This window comes from Helicoverpa zea, chromosome 15 (assembly GCF_022581195.2).
Source record: "Helicoverpa zea isolate HzStark_Cry1AcR chromosome 15, ilHelZeax1.1, whole genome shotgun sequence".
Classification (NCBI taxonomy): domain Eukaryota; kingdom Metazoa; phylum Arthropoda; class Insecta; order Lepidoptera; family Noctuidae; genus Helicoverpa; species Helicoverpa zea.
This window is the reverse complement of record NC_061466.1, coordinates 3139733-3156419: the sequence shown is the minus strand read 5'-3', so window position 1 is coordinate 3156419 and position 16687 is coordinate 3139733. Positions and strand designations below refer to the sequence as shown.

At 35.1% G+C, this 16687-nt stretch overlaps 4 protein-coding genes across 5 annotated transcripts in view; 2 read left to right on the top strand and 2 right to left on the bottom strand.

The window, feature by feature from the left end:
• Nucleotides 1-296: 296 nt before the first annotated feature.
• On the bottom strand, nucleotides 297-4596 carry LOC124636772 (WD repeat-containing protein 61-like). Its single transcript, XM_047172908.1, has 7 exons — nucleotides 4437-4596; nucleotides 4246-4364; nucleotides 3825-3994; nucleotides 3095-3330; nucleotides 2694-2881; nucleotides 525-696; nucleotides 297-431 (listed from the first exon to the last, which is right to left on the bottom strand). Exons 1-7 carry the CDS (start codon nucleotides 4452-4454, stop codon nucleotides 342-344), a joined length of 993 nt encoding a protein of 330 aa, XP_047028864.1. The 5' UTR covers nucleotides 4455-4596; the 3' UTR covers nucleotides 297-341.
• A 258-nt stretch (nucleotides 4597-4854) lies between these two features.
• LOC124636769 (pre-mRNA-splicing factor RBM22) lies at nucleotides 4855-7951 on the top strand. The gene is made up of 7 exons (XM_047172906.1): nucleotides 4855-5110; nucleotides 5189-5242; nucleotides 5330-5823; nucleotides 5981-6154; nucleotides 6619-6761; nucleotides 6999-7111; nucleotides 7362-7951. The coding sequence occupies exons 1-7, from the start codon at nucleotides 5057-5059 to the stop codon at nucleotides 7569-7571; spliced, it is 1242 nt and encodes a 413-aa protein (XP_047028862.1). The 5' UTR covers nucleotides 4855-5056; the 3' UTR covers nucleotides 7572-7951.
• A 77-nt stretch (nucleotides 7952-8028) lies between these two features.
• Nucleotides 8029-14603, bottom strand: LOC124636770 (secretory carrier-associated membrane protein 1). Its single transcript, XM_047172907.1, has 8 exons — nucleotides 14390-14603; nucleotides 14217-14318; nucleotides 13804-13944; nucleotides 11811-12015; nucleotides 11339-11597; nucleotides 10832-10949; nucleotides 10254-10419; nucleotides 8029-9718 (listed from the first exon to the last, which is right to left on the bottom strand). Exons 1-7 carry the CDS (start codon nucleotides 14444-14446, stop codon nucleotides 10264-10266), a joined length of 1038 nt encoding a protein of 345 aa, XP_047028863.1. The 5' UTR covers nucleotides 14447-14603; the 3' UTR covers nucleotides 8029-9718; nucleotides 10254-10263.
• A 460-nt stretch (nucleotides 14604-15063) lies between these two features.
• The window catches only part of LOC124637160 (furin-like protease 2), a 194111-nt gene continuing 192487 nt past the window's right edge, over nucleotides 15064-16687 (top strand). For both annotated transcript variants that reach the window (XM_047173513.1, XM_047173514.1), the window contains exon 1: nucleotides 15064-15336. The gene's annotated coding sequence lies outside the window, so the exon portion shown is untranslated. The remainder of the gene's footprint in view (nucleotides 15337-16687) is intronic.

Here is a 16687-nt window from a genome sequence, read left to right as displayed (position 1 = left end):
TAGTGTTCGTCGGGTGTCTTTAATTACGTGTCCATGATTGTATGTGGGCACAGGCACCTAAAGCACAGAAGCATAGAGCGTTAAACGCCACGCTTGCTCAATGCGGGTCGAAAATTTCAGACTAAAAGTCCCGGTATCCTCTAGATGTTTTCCTTTACCTTTTAATTAGGCATTGGTGTTAAAAATATACTTCGAAAGAATAAGCTATAAGAGTAAAATAACATATATACCTATGTACAGACAAAATGAAAACCCTCTCCTTTTCGGGAACTCAGTTATAGTATAATGAAACAGAGTTTACAAGATGGTATGGTATATTAAAAAACTAATATTATACATTATTATAATGGGCAGTCATAAATATTTAAACTTTTATCTTCTGATACAGACATAATTTTATTACTTTCTGCATTAAACTTCACACCCCAAACCTGGAACAGAAAGAAGCACAAATTGCGATTGACCCACACATTCCATAGATGACATTTTTATTAAGTGTAATTTAGCTTTAAATAATAAGGTACCTGATCACTGTGTTCCTTAAATACATGTTGGCACTGCATACTGTCTAGGTCCCAGACTCGTACCGTCCGGTCTGCACTGCCTGATGCAAACCTTTTGCCATCAGGTGAGAAAGCTACTGACAGCACCCATGAGGCATGCCCTGACAATGTGCCCGCTAAGTTTGCATGAACTCTGGAACACATACAAGAAAAACAATATATTTTTATGCCATTACTATATTAGCTTAAGTATATGTTAATTCACACACATTCTCCTTAGTCTTCCATATGTACCCCTACCCTATTAATAAGGAAGTGCATAGGCACTCCCTTATTTGCCTGCATGATTTTAGTTAATGTGTATGTATGTGAATTTTCAGCCATTATTACCCATTAGCCATTTTTAAACGGTTTTATTTAGCTCACCCCGTTTGTTTTATTATTTATTCTTGGGTCAAAGGAGATGGCCAAAAAAACACCCAGAGTCGACAGAAACTTCATATGTAGGTACGATTGGATTCAGTATAATGTAAGGATTAAAAAAAGTATTTCATTTCATCTAAAAACCATGGGGTTCTCTTTTTATAACGTTTTTTCGATCATGATTTTAGTTCACAGAAAAGTTTACTTTTACTGTTTCATGTTCATTAGAAGTTGAATGCAGACTCGTGATTGGACCGTTTTGCATCGCTAAGTCATTTGTTACATTTGACAATGTCACATGGCGCGATTTTCAAAGACAATTTTTAAAAAGACGTTTCATAGCCAGTTGCATATAACTGCGAAGGTTGCATATAACTGCGAAACCTCTCCAAGTAAGTAAGGTCGGTGCTTTCGTGTTTGGAGTTGTTAAATATAAGACCTTTTAATCACCAGGCAATCTCAGTAACTATGGGGATATTACTTTTGGCTAGTATAATCTTAGTGTACATAGATTTGTTTTTATGTTCCTTGATGATGTAAATGATCTTTAAAATCAATATAAATTCAACGACCTATTTTTGTGAAAATATGATATAGCTCCTATACCCCATGGATTTCAGGCTGGAGTTTTTGGCACCATCAAAGGTCTATCATAATGAACCTATTGGTAAGCATTTCATTGCTGTCGATTCTGGGTTTTTTTACTTTGAAAATTTGGCCATCTCCTTTAGTAATTCCAATTTCAACTTCTTCCTGTCAACCGATTAATCTGAAATTTTGTATACACCTTTAATTCCGATGACAATACAATATAGTAATATCAATAACATTGTAAATCCAATATGGCCGCCGGCACAAAATGGCGGATTACATATTTTTCCACAACCCCCTCAATATGGGTATCAAATGAAAGGGCTACACAAGTAAAATACTGTCAGCAACCCCAGCGGGGCCCAACAGTGCCAAGGCCTGCGTGGGTTGCGGGATTGTTCGAAAGAGTTACCGCTGCTGACCCAGGGAGGGGTCACTTGATGATTTTTGGCGTCGTTAAAAAAACTTTTTTTTAATTAGATTGTAATAAATTATCAGGTAAGAGACCGTGTAATAATGATTAACTAAATGAATAAGATAGAATGAGGAATATTCGGTAGGCATTTTCATTAAATACTAAAAACTAGAAAATAAAAAATCGGTAAAAAAACCTTTTAAGTTAAACGGTTTTATCTTATGTGCACTGAAAACTAGAAAATAAAAAAATAGTTACTTACCTGTCAACCTATGTAGGTGGTCCCGGTCATATTAGACTAAAATAAAAACGTGGGGCCCCTCTGAAATCCTACCAATGCAAAGCATATTTTTATACTTTGGTAGATCATGAGCTCGGCGTTCACTGGTGAAGCCGCTACGGCTGATTATTGATTGTCAAAATCTCCAGTTACGATTATAGTAAGTTGGTGCAATCCACACCTATTATACCTCTAGAAGAAAGTACTACAGCAATAGTTAATGGGCCCCACGTTTTTATTTTAGTCTAATATGACCGGGACCACCTATGTAGGTTGACAGGTAAGTAACTATTTTTTTTATTTTCTAGTTTTCAGTGCACATAAGATAAAACCGTTTAACTTAAAAGGTTTTTTTTACCGATTTTTTTCACATATTATTTTGGACCACCCCTAAATTATATCCATAATATGTGATTTATTGATGTTGTTCAGGGGTTCACAACAAACATATTTAGGAATTTTTGTTTCAAAATAAACTTACACATCATAAAGTTTCATATGCCCATCATCAGAGGCTGTGAGCAGTAACTGAGAGTCTGGTGAGAAGCAAAGACTCCTTATAGGCATAGCGTGACCTTCTAACGTATGGACAAGCTTGCCTTGAGCCACATCGAAGATGTTGATGATACCGTCCAGGGCTCCACTTGCTATGTACTTTCCATCTGGACTCTGAAAAGAGAGGTTTGTACTTTTAAAAGGTGTCATTTTGTGTTTTGCCTTTTTAGAAGATGTAAAATTCAGATAATTCTATAATTTGAATTAGTCTATTTTCTGATTTAATGACAGATAATGGTTATACAAGAATATGATAGACGGCATAGAAGGATATAATGGTTATACATAAATAGCTAAAACTTTAAATAATAAAAAAACATATCTTACATAAGCAACACTCAATGTGAATTTTCCTCTTGTATCTAAAGTCTGCTCTTGCTTCCCACTTTCTACTCCAAATATGAGAATCTTCCCCGCATTGCTCCCAGATATAACATGTTTGCCATCAGGAGAGAAGTCTAAAGTCCACACATCTGTGGGACCTGTCTCCATTGTCTTTATTTTCTCACCATTCGTCAAGTCCCAAAGTATTAGGGAGGAGTCTTGAGAACTGCTGGCTAATGCTGTAATGAGATAAAATACCTACATAAAAAATGTATGGTCTACTAACATCTGTTAACACGTTCGCGGACGCTACAAATTGAGATTGTGTACCAAAATGACACGGTAAATGTCCATACAAATTATACGACGTGTATGTATGTAGCATCCCATCGTAGCGTGTCGTCCCAAGACATCATGACACAACCAAGCGCGGTATGCGCGCGGGACGTGTATACATATTGCGCATTAATTTCGAACGATGACGTTTAATCTCGTTCTGTCCACGAACGTGTTAACTAATGTCCCTTAATTCTATTTTTCTTACTTGTAACTACCTTTTTCTAGTGGTCTTCTCTAATTGGTAAAATCATAAGTAAATTAATTAAGACATACTTTTTTTGTAACTAACACAAGTCTGTGGTCAAGGGAGCAGGCATAATAACTCTGAAATGGCTTGACTGTCTATGACCACAAACTAACATGCTTGAATTGGTTTTATTTCTGAACTACTTACTCTTCCCATCAGGGCTGACAGCAACAGATATGACACCCAAAGAGTGTCCTTCCAACTGATGTTTCTCCTCCAGTTTGCCGTTCTCAAGCTGCCACACTTTGATCAAGTCATCAAGCCCTCCAGTGATCAAGTAGTTCTCTGAACTAACTTCAGCTTCGTGGTTCGAATCACTGCAATAAAAATGGAATATGGTATACTATATTTAGCTTGCAACTTAAGAGGTAGACATTGTGAAATGAACTCATTTACTCAAGAGATATTAATTTTGTGGAAACATAACTTTTAATAGTTTATTTAAAATTTACATAAGACTAGGTGTACAAATGAGTTAGTAAAAATGTATTGGAAAGTTGTGGTGAAGTATAAATTCAATGCACACACCCTACTCCAGATGTTATAACTGTGATTAGGTTATACTTACTGTGAAGGCTCAATATTCTCATTTTCAGGCTCTTTAGGCTTCTCATTATCTATTTTACTCCAGCCACAACACCAAATTGAGTCCTCATGCGCATTTTCCCGTTTCAATTGCATATAATACTGAAAATAACAAAAATAGCATCATTTTGCCGATACGATAAACTGTGATTTTTACAAAACTATAAAACGTACCAATGTAGTAATCGACATAGTCACTTCTTATATTGTGAATAAACTTTCCTATTTATATGGAAATGTTGAACTATCACAATATTTCCTTTTACAAAATAAACTCAGGAAAACATTGATGACAGATTGACAGACGCTTGTTTGACACTTTGGCTGAAACTAGAGAGCGAGCGCGGAATCGTGGACATTTCCGGGATGTACGGTTTTATTGTCATTAACGTTTTACAGTATTATCTAACCAATATGAAATTCTCTTAAAATATTATTTTTCTCTTCGAAGATCACCTTTTCATGGAAATAACATTTAAAAACATACACACCGTGTTATAAAACTAAAATCACACCTTTGATAAATCGATTTACCATACGAGAGTATCAGCGTATAACCGAAAAGATCGGGTGTTAAAAATAATTTATTAAAAAAGTTAATCAAAGATGGCGTCACGTTGATAGTTGATTTTGATCCGATTCATTCACTTTCCTGTTGGCGTTGTTGATTATTTTAAGCTGTTTTTGTAGATGTATTAACCTTAGGAACTAATAACTGTGTCATGTGTTAATTAGTTTGTTACCGCTATCAACTATTATCTTCTTGACTAGGCCATTCAACTTATTGATTTGCAATGGCAGTATCAAAATCAACAAACACGTATAATCGTCAAAATTGGGAAGATTCGGTAAGCAATGACAACAATTTCAGTTAAATGTAACCGATTCTTGCAGTTGATTAACATCTGGTAAACTTTCTCTTACAGGATTTCCCCATTCTGTGTCAAACATGTCTTGGTGATAACCCCTACATACGTATGGTAAGTTCGATATTTTTGGCTCTATTACATGAATGTACATTTTATTACCCAATGCTTGTTTGCTATCATGTTTTAATATAATTTCAGACCAAAGAAAAATATGGCAAGGAGTGCAAAATATGTGCAAGGCCCTTCACCGTGTTCCGTTGGTGTCCTGGCGCCCGTATGCGTTTCAAGAAGACAGAAATATGCCAGACATGTTCCAAACTCAAGAATGTATGTCAAACGTGCCTTTTGGACCTCGAATATGGTTTACCAATTCAAGTGAGAGATGCTGCGCTTAAAATACAAGATGATCTACCTCGAAATGAAGTGAATAAAGAATATTATATTCAGAATTTAGATAGTCAGATGTCTAAGTTTGATGCTACACAGCCTAGTAATTCCGCTTTAAAGTCAAAAGGTGCTTCCGATTTATTGTTACGTTTGGCTAGAACAGCTCCCTACTATAAGAGGAACAGACCCCATGTGTGCTCCTTCTGGGTGAAAGGAGAGTGTAGGAGAGGTGAGGAGTGTCCTTATCGCCACGAGAAGCCTACAGATCCTGATGATCCTCTGGCTGATCAAAACATCAAAGACAGGTAAGACTTCACTCATTTTAGTTTTTGAAAAACATAAATTTTTTCTTTAAATATAGAAACCATTCAATTAACTCAAAGAAACTACTCTTGGTTGAAGACCTGTTCTATAATAAATCCATTGTTCTTATATTCCTAAACATATCACAATTGTTTCCAGATATTATGGTGTTAATGACCCTGTGGCTGAGAAGTTGATGCGTCGGGCAGCCGCCATGCCTGCCCTGCCTCCACCAGAGGACAAGACAGTCACTACATTGTACATCGGAAATCTACCCGATAACATTAGTGAAGATGAACTAAGGGGGCATTTCTATCAGTATGGTGAAATAAGGTTTGTTTATTGTTTATGAATACAAAACTCTGAGGCTAAAAACATTGCACACTATGCTCTATAACACTTTGTTCAGCAATGGAAGTCTTTTGTAAAAAGTATTTATTCAAAGTAGGCTGCAAAAAAATCTTTTCTTGAAAGTCAAAATTACATGAGACAGTCCCCAATGGCCCCCTTTGACCACTTCTTGTTTTTTCTGGGAAGAAGTGGCCCAACAGATTCCTCACCAACACACGTCATCAGTCCACTGTGCTTGGATAAATTGGTATTAAATTAATCCCCAGATTACCTAAAACAATTTCCGTCTTACCACAAAAACTTTTTAACGTCAGTTTAAGACTTGACTAAAAAAATGTCAAATTATGACGTTGACATATGGTTCATTTTGGAGCCACATTTTTTTTAGACAAGTGTAAAACAGTGGTTAAAGTTTTTGTAGTAAGGACATTTGTATCTTATTTCAGATCTCTAACTCTAGTGCCCAGAGCACAGTGTGCGTTTGTGCAATACACAACAAGGAGTGCAGCTGAGCATGCTGCAGAAAAGACTTTCAACAGATTGGTCATTGGAGGCAAGAGACTCACTATTAAGTGGGGTAAATCTCAAGGCAAGTATAACAAAATTACAAATAATATTTTTTCCATGCAACTGACTAAAGGTCATACCTCCCCATTCAGAGACATTTAATGATTACTTAAGTCACTCCTTAGTGACGGAATGTCATACAAATCCTTCACTAAGGAATGGCTTAAGTAACCATTAAATGTCTCTGAGTGGGGAGGTTAAAGTCTTATTGTTATGATTTGTTTGAATGGAATAAAAAATGATTGTTATCTTTTGTTAGGTCGCCAAGGAGCAAATGAGAAGAATGAAGCAACACCAGTGTTGGAACCAGTTCCTGGTCTTCCGGGAACATTGCCCCCACCACCTGCGTACTTGCATCCATTCCCACCTCAGGTATTTTACTTTCTTTTTAAGTCTCCTTTATTAATTTTATTGGGTGTAATATGACATTTTTAACTCGCATTGTTCCTCTTGTTTAAATTATTTAGCTGCTTAATCAAGTTGCCACTTATGTAAGCAAGACAATCAATACCTACTTGCTTCTTATATCACTTGGCAGAATCGTCGACACCGGCATCGACAAAGTTTGCTAAAGAATATAATAAAAAATAGAATAGAAATCAGCTTTTTGATTTTGTTCTAGATGCCGCCACCACCGAATCGTCCTAACGACTTCTTCAACCTGCATCATTACGGCGGCGGTGGCTGGCCCGCGTGGGGCGCCCCGGGCGTCCCCGGCGTGCCCGGCGTCCCCGGGGTGCCGCCGCCGCCCGCGCCGCTGGCGCTGCACTACCCGAGCCAGGACCCCGCCCGCCTCGGCGCTCACGCTCACGCTAACCAACCACAAACCTAGTACCTACCCGATTCCAAACAGGAATCATAGACCTCTTATACAGTTCTCTAGCAGAAACAGCAGTGGCTTATATTCAAAGCAATAAAGGTAAAACGTGATAAAAAAGTAAAAAAAGTAAAAAAGTTCGCCTCATTCAGCAACAGATTACATTTAGAGTATTAGTAATATGACGTAGAATCAAACAATACACATATGCAATACGCAAATAGTGAGATTTTCAATACAAGTCATAAATATTGGTCCTATAGTTCCATGTTGTGAGAGTCTAGTAGATCTATTTTTAGGCATCTTAGATATTTTATTAAGGGGTAATCAGTTATAGCTAGATTAGAATAGGATAAATTGTGAGCATTTTCTTATTAAATTCAGTTATGTATGTACATATGGTATTTTATTTGATGCATGTTAGCACTTATTCCCTTAAATATTTGTTAACCAACAGTGATTAAAACAATAATTTCTGAAACTATATTTATTATTAATCATAAGTTTATAACATGACTTAATCGTTACAAAACAGTTTAAACATTTAGATAAATCTACACGCCTTCGCTTACCATTTATCTGGGGTAAGGACGGTCTGGTAAATAATTTACATTATACTAGGCCCAGATTATACATAAAATACCTACGTATTGTTGGCACCCCGACAATGGGAGCACTCACGTCTTATTTGTTTCGATACAATTTCGTAAGCGGTCTATGTATTTGTTAATAGTCAGTTTCCAAAGCTGTTTAGTCCCTTGACTAGTTAATAATATGCTTAAATGTTTATCAACTTACACTATTTTATTTATACAACGATAAATACTAAAGTAGAAGTCTTGTGCATCTAATAGATAGTCTCAACGCAGGGCAAGAGGGAGTCACACACTTGGAAACACTAACGATTAAGTAAATGGTCCAAATACATACATTTAATTAGCGACGTTTACATGAAATTTTAATTATTAAATTTTAAAAAGATATTCAAATTTCAATATACATTTAGCATTCAAATTTTAATTAAGGGTTATTTACACTTATTTTTGGAATGTTAACAAAATATAATAAATTCAACGACAAAAAAGTAAGTTTGGAATAATAACAAGGGAACATTTATTCAACAAATTAAGCTTTGCAAACAAACGACAATTTGAGTGATTACCCGCCGTCAATAATTTTAACTGTTTGTTTTATCAAACATGCAAGGTACTAAATAATCAATTATATAAGAAAAACAAATTAAACCTGTTTTCTAAAAAATATAAACCGCTATATATTCAGCAATAATAAAACCCTGGTAAAACATTTTTATATGAAGACTCCACAATTTTTAGTAGGTACATAGATCTTAAAGCGTTTGTAAGCTCATGTCGATTAAAATCAATCATTTACAGCTAGCAAAATAACTAAATTGTGGCATATTAAACGTTAATTAGATAAATATCGTTATCATTATTATAATAAAATACTCAAATGCTGTTCAATAAGTACAGTGCGACAAAGAATAGAGATGAAAATTAAGCTACTGTTTTCAATACATTTTAAGATTAGAAGTTATGACAACGGTGAAAATTGGCTGAAATACAGCCCCTTACAAAATCTATCGTTGTTATTATAAATGATTTATATAACTCTATTATGTGTTGCACTATACATTTTATTTAATTAATTGAAACGCCAAAACTTGCATAAATTATTTGAAATAATAGTTAAATAACATTTCGACACAGCCATATGACATTTTGGCCGTTACAACAGCTACCTGGGCACTTTAACACGAGGCGGTACAGGCAACGCTTTGTACTGCGTCACGTTAAAGTGTTCAAACATAGGATATGATGATAGAATCAAGCTTACAACACAATCACATCACATGATATATTTTTCTATGTTAAGTAATTGATAATGCGAGTAGTCGTTAGATAAGTAACGAAAACACTTTCCCCAAACTATCATTTAATTTGATCGTACTTGTAGAATACATAAATGATATAAACGCGGTCGACATAACTATATTTCGCGATAAAATGACTGTATCGGAGAAAAATGTAAACATATGCATTTAATATCAGAAGAAGCCTTGCGGTATCTTGATTGATGAAGTTATTTCGTACTTTCCCGATATGCACTCAGAGCGACACATTTATTCCTTTCGGTCACACCTGCAAACAGGACATACAGATGTAAATAAATATAGCAAATGACAAGCTAAATACTCATGAAAAATAAATCTGGATCAATTACAGCTAATTATGTTATCAGTAAAGGTGTCACTGGTAGGAATTAACAACTCGATAAAATTATAATAATATTGTGAAATAAAATTGCGTGACATGTGAGTTTTTGGTCTAATTTTAGAAGCTTGTACTTTATTTATTCTTCACCCTATCAGTTTTTTATTGGCCCTTACACTTTAAAGATAATGTCAAAGTTCCTTTTTGGTGTAACCTATTTGATCCTAACAAATTATAAACGCGTACAACTTGGACGCCTAAAACACTGAAAAAATCGAGAGGGGTGGATACAACATATGGAGACCTTTGCCCAGCCGTGGGACCATCCAGATCAAGGAAAAAAGTTTGCGTCGATTTTATCTACAGCGGGTTCCCTTCTATGTACGGGATCTCAAGTTGTACCTCAACGAGCCTACAATCAATACCAATAACTTTCTACGTTAAAAAAAGAGCTGTAACTCACATGCAATGTTCTAATACCGGTTAGCATTAGCGATCTGGGCATTCACCGCAGCGGCTGCAGCGCTGGACGCAGCGGTCTGCACGTGCTGATTGCGGAGTATCTCTGTCGTGAACTCCGCCTGAGCCTTCGCGAGAGACGCGCCCGTTGACCGGTAGATGCGGTGAACCTTGAATTTTAAGTAAAGTGAGGTTTTATTATGTGCATATTAAATAGGTAGATATGTAAATAATAAATGTCTTGATACAAGAAATGTTAGTGTGATGTAATTTTTATGTGGAAATGTCTCGAAACAGTGTTTTATGAGGAATAATATTAGATTTTCTTTAGTGTGCTCTTACTGATTATTTTTAACTTTACACCTAATTCGCTTGCTTTTATTAATATCTACATGGAATTCTAGTATCATATAAAAATGCCTTTATACTGTTGGGAAAACCATGCGTGAAATTGTTATTTATTTTGATGATAAAACATAGGTAAAGATTTATTTAACATGGTATATGAATCATACTGATAAGGTTAGATAAGATACGGATTTAGATAGCCAGAAACGAAATATAATGTAAGTAATATCTTACCTTAGCCATAAGCATGACATCGACGACCACACATACAATGAATCCTATGGTGACCATCAAAGTGATGATGCCAACTGCAATGTTCTCCTTGAACGCGCCAATGCTGGTGATGAGACCGCTGCGAAAATAAAATAATTATGTTTTTATTCATAGTTAGAATGACTGTCTATCTTAGTTATTGTTTTGGTAATTTCTGACGCTAATTAAAAAGGTTATTTACAGTAGCGGTAGTCATTTATTGTGCTTTTGATTAAACATGTAATTGTTTATATTCATGAGAATGTTTTTCTATATCATGAATGAGTGAAAGAATATAATGTTATGGTCAATAATTCTAATTAAGTAAAAAAATAATTTATGAAACGTATTTTATTGGTATATTACTTAGGTAGGTATATTACTTATACCCAGGGAGCTTGGCCACAGAAAATAAGAACTAATTCAACTGTGGATAGAACCATAAAGATGTATTATATATCCTACAGTTTAATAAACTAAATAACTTACCAAGAGCCTCCACCGCTGAATCCAATAGACTGCACAACAGTGATGATGATTTGGAACAGAAATATGAAGAAGAAGACCATAAAGTTAAAAGAGGAATCGCTTCGGAACGCCTTGTAGATCGGTCGGTACCAACATACGAAACTGAACGGAGTTAGGAGAATAAAGTAGAGAATTGATAGGCCGAATGTCGTGAAACCGTTGCCGGCGAACATAAGGGACATAGCCCCGATTATGTTCAGGGATAGAACCAGAGCATGGACTGAAACAAAAAAAAAGACAATTATAAAATGTAAGCCCATATATAAAATGTAATACAAGCAAAAAATGAAATTAATGTGTTGCTGTAGTATTTCCAAACTGTAATAATATTGGTTTTAAACAAGTGTTACACTTCAGACTTCTATATTGCTTGGGTAAATACAACAAGGATAAACTAATCACAAAATAAATTATACTAATATTATGTACTCACACATCCACAAGTGATAAAGGTGACGAACAATCCTTTGGAACTCGAGTGGTATATCAACATTGATGTCTTGGTAGAAACACGGCTGTATAGGGCAGAAAGCGGGAAGTGGGGGCCAATTGTTTCGTCGCCCTGCTGAACCAGCTCTCAATTCTGCTTCCCTTCGGGCTAATTCCTCAGCTTTACGCTCCAACTCTTCTTGTCTTCTCTGTAAATCACTCATAGCTATTACTTAGAGCCCCACAGTGACTGGTCTGGCTTTACGTATAATGTATAATCTACAGCGGAAAGTTACACCCACACAAGCAATTTAGAGTTTACAAGAACGCGTGGGTGTACCATTCCTGATTAGCGAGCTGTGGTCAGTTAATTGAGCAATTTTAAAACGTGCACAATGGTGTCTATTTTTAAACGAGATAAACAAATGTAGTTTTTGTTTCTAGCTTTAAAAAATACCAGTTGTACATAACTACATATTAAAGTGAAGGTGCAAATGACATAACTATGCTCTGTACTAAAAAGTTTGGATTGCAGTGCAAATAAAATGTTGTTATCACAATTACCAGCTGTATGAGAAATTACAACTACTAATTGTAAGTTTAGCAGTGTGATGAAGATCTCATCTCTTTAAAAAAGTGATGCAATATAAAGATACAACTATCAGTCTGAGCGACATCAAAATCTATACAGATTAGACTGGCATGCAGTACCTACATTTAAATTAATACTAAAAGATATAATTATTGAGTCATACTGGTGAAATTACTATATAATACAAATAATGATGATACATAATGTTATAACAAGTGTTTACCTTCAACTCCTTTTGTGCGTTTTGAAAAAAGCAAAGTGCATATTAGTCAATAATTAACATGCAAGAACACTTTGTACATGTGCTGGTGTTTACTACACTATGTTGATTATTTTTTAAATGTCAGTAATATTGAAACAATGGTCTATTTGAGGGTGTGCATTAATATAATTAATCAAATCAAACACCCTAATTAGAATATTATGTTATAATCATAATACATACACTGAATTTTTAATTTAACATGTATATGCATTGTTATTTACTAAATTAGTTATACCAATTCTTGGAGAACTTTTTGGTCATACTACTACGCACGCAAATATCGCGCCGCGCGCCGCACGTCTCGACACAACATAACGAAACTACGGAAAAAGCCGACAATACACGAAGTCTTATTACATTGAGTTACGGTCTATTTGAATTTGTTTTGACTGTACAGGGTTAATATGACAATAATTTCCGTAGTTTTAATTATTTTTGGGATAAAAAATTACCTATATTAAAAATGATATAAATCGATTCAGTAAACGATTCTGAACAAACTAATTTCAGGATGTGCATTAAATAAGTTACATGTTGTATATAAAGATTTATATATATAAAGGTTTATGGTTCAAATTGCCAAAGGAACATAGTGACAGAAGTTTTTACCTCTGTCACTAATGTTAATTTTTTACATTAACTGAAGTAACTAATGAATTTTCTAAAGTTGTTAATAAACAGTCAATAAAGGATTCTTTATTAAGGATTAAAGTAAGAATTGGGTACTGTAAAATTTTTTAGTGTTGCTTTTAATATAAAAAAATAATTAGAACACAATTGTCATATAGAGACAATAACTAGAATAACATTGTTGCTACTACCGAAATACTGCTTTACAAAGGCCTGCCCAAATTGGAGATGATTTGCCCATACTCACGATTTGAGCATGCATATTGCTGTGTGAGAATCACCTTACATAATAGATTTTTGCTTATATGACCACAAAATGGATTCTTAAAGATGGAAAGTGATTGAGAGCAAGGAAACGCTAGAAAAAAATTGGATCGCTTCCTGGCAGACCGGCCACAAAAGTTTATAATAGATGATAGATGGAAGACTACGGGGAAGGCCCAGCAGTGGGACAGAATATCCTGAATGGAAAAATATTACATAAAAATAAGGGTTTTGTTAGCTAATTACCTGAAAATCTGCAGTGGTGAAGTTCTGAGGTGGCTGGGTTTGTGCTGCAGGTTGTGCCGGCCTGGTGTACTGCCCACTCACGGGGGGAGATACCGCCTGCATGATCGCTGGCTGTGATGGCTGCTGGGGAGATGGTTGCACCTAAAAGTAGGTTTATTGCCATTCTTATTTACTAGGTACATATTTAAAGATAGGTATTGGTAGATATATTAATTAATAAAAAGGGTATGTTTCGAAACTACATGTAATAATAAAATGCATCAATAAGAATAAGTAAACCACAAAGAAATATAAAGAAAGCACAACAAAAGCCATTAATTAACGTTAGATACGTTGCCCCGATATCTATCAGAGATACCGTTGTCCGTATCGACACATATAAAATACCACTATGACTAATATGAACATGTTACCGTAGCTTGATTTGCATTTTGTTGGCCATCGAAGGGATTGTAATCGTCCAGGCCTCGTGTTGCATTGTTAGTACTCCTGGCCACCTGCTGCACTGAAGGATCCTGAAATATTTCCACAATTTAACGAGAAAAGTACAAAAACATAATTTTCGTATCAACGAAGGGCTACGTACTGCGAATGGGTTGTCTATGGTTGGATCACTAAACGGATTATCCTCGAATTTGGACATTTTAATAAACTTATTCACGCCACTTTATAATTTGTGATGCACTATCAACACAAAGGAAAGGTTTTCTCACTTCTTAATAATATATTTTTAGCACAAAAATAGAGATAACAGTCAACTGAAATGACAGATTGCTGATGACGACGAAGATGACAGCTGACATGAGTGTGTTGCCCTTGCAATGACAACTTATTATTTTTATATTTCCGCTCGCTGTAGAAAATAAAAAGACCTCAAAAGAAAAGAAACATTGTATAATTTCTAACAAGAATCAGATGAGGTTGAATAATTTTAATGCGTGGTGTCTATTGTAAATAATTCGTGTAAAAATCTTAATGTCGGCAAGTTTGCTATATACTTTCATACAACGATAATTTTGTTACAGGGTTTATTTTACAATTTGTGTAGTGTTCCATTTATCATAAGTGAGCCCTGCTTGATAAGAAGTAGAACCAGTCACTTTATTGTTATAATCCATGTTTATAAACACATACAAAACATAAACCTTTTGCGTAACCTTGATGCAAAAAGACAAAAAAATCGGATCTTTTAATATCTGAATGTTGGTAACCTCTCCTTCGTTGAAGGCGAAAGTGGATTGCAGTTGGCAACTGCAAAACAAGTGTCAGTTTATTGGATGATTCTGTCAAAGTAGGTAGCTGTTTACGTTTTGTATCGTTATTTTGCGATCGTTTTGCACAACTTTTGTTATATCTTATTGTTTTTATGATAACGCTTTATCCCTACGTCTTTATGGTGAAATATAAATGTGATATTTCTTTACGTTTTATGAACAATGTCAGATGTCAAGAGGTAAAAGTCTGTGTTTTGTGTTCTAACGTGTGAGTGACAGTTTTTATATTGTTTGGGATTTGGAGCGATAAACATAATCGGTGAGTTTCCTCTTTTATTCATGTACAAGGTAGTCGTAAACAGAAATGTTTCAGGTGTTACGTGGACAGTGGTGTTGGAACGTAGGCTGGTTGTTTGAGTGATTGACCGGGTTCTGATAGTGGTGGGCTTGCGTAATGTAGCAGTAGGTGTAAGTGCTGGTGGAACGTTTAAGGAGGCGTAAGACTGGCGAGGTGCGCTTCGCGGCGCGTGCGCCAGCTGGGGAGCAGCGCGCGCGCACCCGCCGCAGCGAAAGTTGTTTGCTCTTGATATCAAGGAAGTAACGCCAGAGTAACAGAATACCGGTCTTACACCACTTACACCACTTACACCACTACGCATAATATTTGATTTCATTTTTATTTGTATTCCTGAGAGTTGAATGCAACAGGTTAAAATATTTTGACTGCTATGACATGAGTCATGACCACACATGATACTATTTGTATGATGTTTCATTTAAATCCTATAAGATAATACCTCACTAGTAATATTTAAAACAGAATTCAACAAATACCTACAGAAAAATATTTTTAACCAGCTATTTACTTATTATAGGAAATTTATTTGTGTACCAAGTATGTGGTCGCACACAATGTATTTCTATTCTCTTGAATGAGGATAAAGCAAAGTTATAGTTGTGATAACAAAGTCAGAGGCCAAAACGGTCATTCTAATTATCATTTGTTTCACTTGACCGTGTATTCATTAGAATATAAAGTACTTACATTTGTACCGAAACCAGAACCACTGACTAATTGGTACACAAAGTATGTAATTTATCCCAATGCCATTGCACTCATTCATTTAAAAATATCAACAATATTTTATCTTTTATGTTGATACAATGTCTGTAAAAACAAACCTTGCCAGAAAGAATATAATAAGAATTTTAAATGTTTATAAATTCAAGAGTTGAGGTTGATATGGTTTCCATTGCTACAACTTGTAGTATTTCTGCTCATTCATGAAATTTGCATACTTTCATCAGGTTAAGGCCTGTTAAAATATTGTTCTTTCTATCCCCTACTTGTACGTCTAAACAGTTAAATGATTTCACCTTCTGGGGTCTGTGTAACGCTAATATAGCATAACCACAGCATTTGGGCTGAGAAGCAAAGATAGAAAAAGTATTTTTATTCATCATCAAAAAAATAATTTAATGTAACATAATAATATGATATCATTACTCCATTAAAATTAATTTGTTTACAAAGAAAGTTATAATCTTCCACTAGGCATCTATCTAGGTACATAATTGAATCTTATCAATTACTAATGAGATAAAATTGCTCTTAATTATTCCCAATAGATGCTGTGAAGTTCACATCAATGAAACAATGTGTTGAATGG

What these genes read in the sequence shown, in the direction of transcription:
- LOC124636770 (XM_047172907.1), bottom strand. Translation starts at nt 14,446, where the DNA reads ATGTCCAAATTCGAGGATAATCCGTTTAGTGATCCAACCATAGACAAC. An exon ending in CCATAGACAACCCATTCGCA is followed by an intron (nt 14,319 to 14,389) that starts GTACGTAGCCCT and finishes GAAATATTTCAG; the next exon opens with GATCCTTCAGTGCAGCAGGT. An exon ending in CCTTTATCACTTGTGGATGT is followed by an intron (nt 11,598 to 11,810) that starts GTGAGTACATAA and finishes TTTTTGTTTCAG; the next exon opens with TCCATGCTCTGGTTCTATCC.
- LOC124636772 (XM_047172908.1), bottom strand. An exon ending in TCACATTGAGTGTTGCTTAT is followed by an intron (nt 2,882 to 3,094) that starts GTAAGATATGTT and finishes CTCTCTTTTCAG; the next exon opens with AGTCCAGATGGAAAGTACAT. An exon ending in CATATGAAACTTTATGATGT is followed by an intron (nt 697 to 2,693) that starts GTAAGTTTATTT and finishes TATGTGTTCCAG; the next exon opens with AGTTCATGCAAACTTAGCGG.
- LOC124636769 (XM_047172906.1), top strand. Translation starts at nt 5,057, where the DNA reads ATGGCAGTATCAAAATCAACAAACACGTATAATCGTCAAAATTGGGAA. An exon ending in GATCAAAACATCAAAGACAG is followed by an intron (nt 5,824 to 5,980) that starts GTAAGACTTCAC and finishes AATTGTTTCCAG; the next exon opens with ATATTATGGTGTTAATGACC. An exon ending in TGCATCCATTCCCACCTCAG is followed by an intron (nt 7,112 to 7,361) that starts GTATTTTACTTT and finishes ATTTTGTTCTAG; the next exon opens with ATGCCGCCACCACCGAATCG.